This window comes from Sinocyclocheilus anshuiensis, unplaced genomic scaffold (assembly GCF_001515605.1).
Source record: "Sinocyclocheilus anshuiensis isolate Anshui unplaced genomic scaffold, SAMN03320099.WGS_v1.1 scaffold297, whole genome shotgun sequence".
Taxonomy (NCBI): domain Eukaryota; kingdom Metazoa; phylum Chordata; class Actinopteri; order Cypriniformes; family Cyprinidae; genus Sinocyclocheilus; species Sinocyclocheilus anshuiensis.
The window spans coordinates 800,667-808,625 of NW_015536479.1; the positions used below are offsets into that span (position 1 = coordinate 800,667).

A 7,959-nucleotide genomic window follows, 5' to 3' on the forward strand; every position below is an offset into this window, starting at 1 on the left:
ACTTTTGATGTGTTGTGTCTTTGGGTGTAGATCACATTGAAGGCAGGGGTCGAACCACCAGCCATCTGGAAGGTTCAGAAAGCCCTGCTACAGAAGTTCGTACCGGAGCTCAGGGATGGGAAACGAGTGTTCTTTGCCACCAACAGTGTAAGTGCCAATACAAAACATTAGTTAATGTGGCATCATAGTGTGTTTCCAATGGATATCTCAAAATGCCATGAACAACAGGCAGTGTCTTATTCTTTTTTACAGTATTTGGGGTACTTTGGTGATGCTAAGTCCATGTACAAGAGAGTACATGTCAAATTTCTTGACACGTTCAACAAGCGGGAGTATGTTCGAGTCTGCAGCAGGAAACCACGATGCAAGCCTATGCATTCAATGAGGTACAGGCCATATGTGTCTTACTCTATTAGTGTCAGTTCAGCTAATGAAGAAAATACTTGGGGTTTTTTTTGGGTTGGATTTTAATTATGCGACCAGAAAGTAATGTTGACAAACAGATTTCAGTCTTTCCTCATTTGTGGGCTATACGTGTAAGTGCTGCATGTACTTGCAGTAAAATGTCATTACCAAGATGGCTTAAAGTCAAACTGAAATGAAAATCCACCTCATCTGTTTTCTAAATGTGCATTACAGATCTTACTTTAAATAGTTCATTCATGCACTTTCATTTTTAACATTTTTTGTCCTTGTAATGTGTAATAAAAATTTAATTACCGGATCTGTGAAAACGTCAGACTTCTCTCTGGTGATATATACAGGTTTTTTTCCAATCAATTAGTCACTTAAACTCCTCCCCTGTAAGAACACATTCAGTGCGTTTACATGCACCCTCTTAATGTGATGATAATGAGATTTTGACAATATTGCGATTAAACCTAATAATCAACAACCGATAAATAGAACCAAGTCCCCACCCTACTGTTTCAATATTTCGATAATCTGTTACACTCTGATGTATGTCACAATATGAGAGAAAAGATCGGTCGATACTTCCGTTTCTTTGGGAATTTAGAGATTTGGTGTCACCTGTCCTGTATGTATGCCTCCTATCAGTTATAAATGTATAACTGAACCACATACAGATGAGTTTTTGCCATTCTTTACTAAAATGTCAAGCCGAGCCACAGGCCTCTATTGTGCAATCCCACCCAGCCAAATATTTTTCCATGGAACATCAATCTCCTGCCAGTGTGTTTGAAATCTTCAACATCAAACTGATCCCACACATTACTCTGTTCCAGCCAGCTAGCACGAAATTCACAGTATTTCACTTTCCATCAGAACCGCTCCCTTGTTGACTACGCTATTGATCATCTACATATTATACTCCATAAATAACATTCATTTATTTATTTGTTGTTCCCAGAGGCTCTCAGGCCAAAGCTCTTCTGGCCCAACGATTCACTGCGGCGTCTGTGTCGGACTCTCCCACGCAGAAAACAACACAACAGAGAGCTCTATCGAAACCCAGACCCAAGCAGCCGAAAGCCAAGGCTGAACCACCGCCTAAAAAGAGAAAGAAATGGAAAGAAGAGTTCACGACATCTCCCTCCGACTCCTCACCGGAGGCTGTGAGCGAGGATGACGGTGAGACATGTGACAGCAGGGGAAGTATGACCTTGTTGTGTTCAAATGTGCATCTGTGAACATCAGCGATGGGGAAAAGTGATCTAGTTAGTTCATTGAAGGATTGACTGATCTGAAGCACTCAAAACTTCACAGACTAAGGACATCTGCTGGATAAAGCTGCGTAAATGCAACAAGAACACAGCAAAAATATGTTTAATGACATGTTCTGCAACGTGTAATCTAAAATGTCAATAAATATCATTAAATATAAATTATGTCTAGTTAATGTTATAGCACTAGTTTTGTGTACCAACAAGTTTTACAGACAGAATTTTATGAAATGCATAGAAAATTCTACTATTCTAAAATAACCATACATTAAATTCTAGCATCAAACGAAAACCACTAATATCGGTAGATTTTTTTTTTTTTAATTGGAAAATGCTACTTTGTGCAACTTCAAATTAGAATTATTTTGAATATTTCAGGTTGTAGTGGCTAATATTTTCTTATTCCATATTTTGGAATGTCTGGCTGGTTCAGAGTTATCGTTAGCTAAAACTATTAAAACATTTTTATTCATTAAAATAAAAGTTTAGAAGTTTTATACACACACACATATATACATATATATATATATATATGATGAAAAATGTAATGAAATATTACTAATTGGAAATAAAATAAATGAAATATAAATAAATTAAACCTAAATAATAATTTACAAAAACTAATAAAGACAAAAGCACATAACAAAATTACTAAATAATTAACTAAAAATTAAAATTAAAACTGAAAGTAGAAAAACCTCATTAATAAAATCGACAATAGTATATAAATGATACTAAATAACACTTGTCTGGTTGCTGTTGCACCATCATTTCTCATGAGAGTTCAGTAAGAATCAGTCTGTGTGTTGCTATTGTTCTACACTCATCCTTTGTCCAATCCCATATATCCTTATCTAAGAGTTTACACCTCCGGTTCCATTCGCCTCGCGTTTCCTGAACACCAGAACGATGAAGGAGACCTTTAAGAGCTTCGTTGAGATGCTGATCAGCATAGCCCTGGACGCGGACGTCATGAACGCACTAGAGCGAGAGAATGGTGAGAAGTCGTCTGATTTGTAACAGGAGTGTTAATAAGTGGCACATGGTGAAGCTGACTTTTGTGGCTGATCTGCTCCTGCATTCAGACGAGCTGCTGCTGCCTCACATGAAGAGGGTGGATGGAATGATCACAGACAACAGGCGGAGGCTGCTGCCCAAACTGCGCATGGGTCAGATCTTCAAAGTGAGTCATGAGTCACCATTTTCCATTTCGCCATCAGTATATCACAGTCCTGCTTCTGTTGACAATAATAATCACATTTAACACTCTGACTAATAGCTCAGTCAGAATAAAAAACATTATTTTTTTTTTTTTGGTTTCTCAGTTGATTGTTGGGGTTGAATTAAAGGAAAAATTTTACTTAACCTCAGTCCATTCAAGATGTACATGAGTTTGTTTCTTCATCGGAACAGATTTTCAGAAATGTATCATTGCATCACTTGTTCACCAATGGATGCTCTGCAGTGAATGGGTGCCGTCAGAATGAGAGTCCAAACAGCTGATTAAAACATCACAATAATCCATAAGTAATCCACACCACTCCAGTCCACCAGTTAACATCTTGTGAAGCAAAAAACTGTGTTTGTAAGTAACAAATCCATCAAGACATTTTAACTTAAAACCGTTGCTTTCGCCTAAAATATGAGTCCTCAATCCATAATACTATGTTCTCCAGTTTGTACATTTTCTCCAGAAGCAACAGTTCAAAGTTAAAATGCCTTAATGATGGATTTGTCTCTTACAAACATGCAGCTTTTCACTTCACAAGACGTTAATTGATGGACTGGAGACGTGTGGATTATTGTGATGTTTTGATCAGCTGTTTGTACTCTCATTCTGACGGCACCCATTCACTGCAGAGCATCCATTGAGTAAATTATGTAATGCTAAATGTCTCCAAATCTGATGAAGAAACAAACTCACCTGCATCTTGGATGGCCTGAGAGAGAGTACATTTTCAGCAGATTGTCATCTTTAGGTAAACTATTCCTTTAAAACCAACTAGCTGACTAGTAATTAAGACCACCAAGCTGTTGGTTTTGAAAATATGTACTTTTAAACATCCTTACAAGAAAGGCTAAAACGTCAAATACACACTCAATTCTGTTAGTTAGTTCGTTGACTTGATCATTTTCTCTGACACAACCAGTGAACGAAAGCCCTGCTCTTCACATGCACACACATTTTGTTAAAAATACATTTGATGCACAAATATATATAGATATTTTTGTAGGCTTACTGAGTTTTTGAAACAGAGAGAAATTTGTACTGTACATTCAAACTTGATTAAGACTAATGAAAACAGGACTGATGAAGATCTGTGCATGTAAACATAGTCACTGTTGATTTCAGGATGTTTTTAATGCATGCTGTTTTGTCCGTCAGAATGCATTAGACAGCTTTCCTGAGCTGACCGTGGAGACCGAGCTGAAAACAGACTGCGAGACTCCCGTTTTTAAAGTGAGGTTAAGTGGGAGGGCTTACAACAGGAAAACCATGAAGCCCTCGAAATCGTCTAGCAAACTTCCCCTGGTGAGTACTGCAGGTCTTGCAGTACAAGTGTTGCTAATACCAGATATCCTGACATCAGCTAGTTAAATCTTTTGACCACTAGGAGGTATACCATACTGGCTTTTAGGTCACTGTAGATATACAGTTAAAGTCTTTATTTTTCTTTTTTTTTCCCACTCTATCAGGAATACAAAGTGGATCAGCAGAAAACAAAGTGGTTTTCCCTGTATCACTCTCTACAACACTATAAGTACCACACATACCTGATGTGTATGGAGGAGGTGAGGCATTAATGTGTTTGTTTGTGTGAGTTTTTGGATGGATAACCAATCTACTAGTCCTTGCTGACAAGCTCTAGGAATCTTTGAAAGCATCTTGTTTCAGTATCAGCTCTGACGTGTCTTGTTTTATCCTCAGTGGTAAAATACTCCACCTCACGCTGTTTGCCTAGCGCAGAGTTTACCAAACGTTTTGTCAGCTGGAACCCCTTAGACATGAAATATTTACTTGAAGCACCCCCTGAGATCTCAAGTTAATATTTCAATAAATTCACATTTGCATATTCACGGTTCTCTAATGTTTAATGGTCCAATGATAAACAGGTAAACAGATTAAAAATTTATTTTATTTATTATTTCTTAATTATTTCATATTATATTGCGATTAGCTTGTCATGTATACATTTCATCTCATATGGCTTCTGCTGAAAACAAGAAAAGACCTCTTTCAGGGTCTTCATTAGTTTTATTATTAGTTTTAACTGTAATTATAAAAAATAAAGACAAATGTAGTACTGTTTTTAATTACACATTTAAAAAAGAATACAATTATAACGTTGAACCCTTGAGCTTTTATCATTTTTAAATTCTCAAACTTTTAGTTTTGCAGAATGTTGGTGAAATTCTTCTGTCCACAGAAATGTTGGAAATGATTTAAATGTGTAAATAAAGTGAACCAAGCCCAACACTGTGTTCCCAAATTACATGTTAAACTACAGACTATATATATATATATATATATATATACATAGTCTATATACAGACTATTCTTGTTTTATTAGCTTTTGATTTGATAATCGCACTAAACTATCATTTTGATTAATTGTGCTGCCCAATTTATTTATTTGTAATTTTACATTTGATTTAATAAATGATTAGCCTTTCATCAACTCGTTGAGCTATGGTGCTCATATGGGAGATTCGGGTTTGAATCTGGTTGCTACTACCGAATAACAAACGTAGAACACCCTAGACAGTGGCATGTCTCTCTTTAGAAAATGTAGTTTGTGTTTACAATACTGTTGTACTCGGTTTGGTCAGTGTGTTTCTCTCTCATCAGATTCGGTTGTTGAAGTCGCGAGGTGAAGATCTGGGGCAGGAGGAGACGGTTCAGACTTGCATGGGCAACAGGACATGGGTAGAGGGCCTGTTCGATCGCTTCGGGGAGCTTCTGACACAGGTGCAGCAGGCCTGCCTTTGAACAGAAGCCTAGATTCTGCTGATAGACAAGCATATATGGGAATGAGCATTCATAAACCTGATGAACCTGTACTGTTGAGGACAGACATCAGTACGAAGAGACTGAGGTTTTTAACAAATGGAAATAAATAGACCAAACGGCTGCCTTTTTCTGTCATCCACAGAGACAATGGACTGTGGTTTTACATGTAAACCCGCTTTAGCTGTAGTTAAGTGTTGTCTGCACCGAATCAAGGTCCGTGTCCTTTCCTCTTATCAATAAGCACCAGAATTGATCTGTTATGCGATACACGTGTCTTGCTGAGAACCGAAACCTTTGGTTTAAAAGAATAATATCAGTCTGTGATTATGGTTTGGAGGGCTTGGTGATTCTAAAAATAAAATTATACATAGATATATATGTAAAACATCCATTTCTACATCTGAACGCCAAATTTATATATGATAAATGTACATTTTGTATAGAGAGCTTGGAATCTCATGTCGTAATATAGAACACTTAGCCCATGTGCTTTTGAAACTATGTTTGTTAAAACAGAGTTGGTGCAATTCTAATACCGCTTTTGTGATATTTTGTTGTAATAAAAAGCATTTACTTCAAATATTTTTTCTGAGGTAAAAATCTCTTTATACTCTCGTCTTTTTTTCCTCAAAACATTTGTTGTTTTATCTCACAGATAGATGTATTTTTCACAGAAGGAAATATTGTGGTCATGTGTCATACATTTATATGTCATTGTATACAGTATATAGGAAGTTACTTATTTGGTGACTTTGCAAGTTTGGAACGAATACTGTGCCGACAGCATTGGATTAGTTTTTCGCTTTTTAAGGTGTAGCTGTGTTACAAGCTACAATGTTTTTGCCGACATGTGAAAATAAATTTCCTATTCAATGAGAACTTTGAGTGAGTACTTAATTTATGAAAGATCATCATTTGATGGCTGAAAACTGGTTTAATTTTATAGCTCTTTTGATTTGTTTTGTCACATAATGGCTTATAAAATGAATACGATCCCTTTTCTCATTAGTGCGCGTTACATCATTATGCCATTAGGTGGCGACGAGTGACTGACTGAGTGAGTGAGTCATTAAATGTTCACTAATTTGTTCACACATGAAGCAAGGGGCTTAATGAAACATTTAGTTATTTACTATTTACTAAACCGATTTTGTTCATAAATGTGTATCATTCTTGAAAGAACCACCGCTAGTGTGTCTTGCTGCTCGGAAACACACTTGTCGATTCTGCTTTCGTTGCGGGACCGAAAAAGGTTACTCACAACATTGTGTCAAAAATGTTAGTAATAACTTATTTTTTATTGAACTGTTGTATATGAGCAGTTATTCGACAAATTGTTTGCGACACAGCAATGCATTCGGAAAAACAACAGCGTTCTTGTTCAGGTGATATCAACTGCATTCACCATTTTAACGTTGGAGTGGACGCAGCCATTTTTAGCTTGAATGTGCTTCCAACTGTATAAAACCCGTCCATTATGCTGCTTGATATTGCAAAGTAGTATTTATTATCATTTTAATTTAATTTATTATCGCAATCGTAGACGCACAGGTTTGTAGTGCAAATTTAGGCTTACGGCCTGTTCACACCAAGGACGATAACTATAAAGATAGCTATAAAGATATAGTTTTAAAAATCGTTCTCAATATTAAAGAATAGCAGAGTCCACACCACAGCAATAACGATAAAGGCACAGAAAAACGATATTGTTGGAATCACTTTCAGAACGATTTTTTCCAGTTGATGAATGATAAAAACATTGACAGCCAATCAGAATCAATCCTGCTATGACAAGCTCGAGAATTTAAAGCGGCAGACAAGCGTGCACTTGGAATAAACAGACGATATCGTCTTCTGGTGTGGACGCTAATATAGTTATCTTTATAGTTATCGTTCTTGGTGTGGACAGGCCTTTATAAATATTACATAACTAAAATCTCTACATCTATCATTTTAACTTGAGGTCATATGCGATAGTCCAAAATCACTTGTAGTGTACTTAAAATCGTGAAAGCATTTTTTTTTTAAGTGTACTTACACAAAATAAAATAAAGTGATAGTCCAAAATCATTTACACACCTTCATGTTGTTCCAAATCTGAATGACTTTCTTTATCCTGTAGAACATAAAAGAATATATTTTGTGTAACGTCCATACAATGGTAATCAAAACTGTTTGGTAACCAACATTCTTCAAAATATCTTTTTTGTGTTCCGCAGCAGATGAAAGAAAGTCATACAGGTTTGAAAATGACATGAGGGT

General features: G+C 36.3%; 1 protein-coding gene across 1 annotated transcript in view; it reads left to right on the forward strand.

Moving 5' to 3' along the window:
* The window catches only part of LOC107671129 (glutamine and serine-rich protein 1-like), a 16,333-nt gene extending 9,785 nt beyond the window's left edge, over positions 1-6,548 (forward strand). The window contains exons 6-13 of the mRNA XM_016464019.1: positions 31-147; positions 253-386; positions 1,373-1,593; positions 2,545-2,682; positions 2,771-2,868; positions 4,072-4,218; positions 4,383-4,478; positions 5,536-6,548. Coding sequence (XP_016319505.1) covers positions 31-147; positions 253-386; positions 1,373-1,593; positions 2,545-2,682; positions 2,771-2,868; positions 4,072-4,218; positions 4,383-4,478; positions 5,536-5,676 — 1,092 coding nt within the window. The 3' untranslated portion in view covers positions 5,677-6,548. The remainder of the gene's footprint in view (positions 1-30; positions 148-252; positions 387-1,372; positions 1,594-2,544; positions 2,683-2,770; positions 2,869-4,071; positions 4,219-4,382; positions 4,479-5,535) is intronic.
* Positions 6,549-7,959: the final 1,411 nt, after the last annotated feature.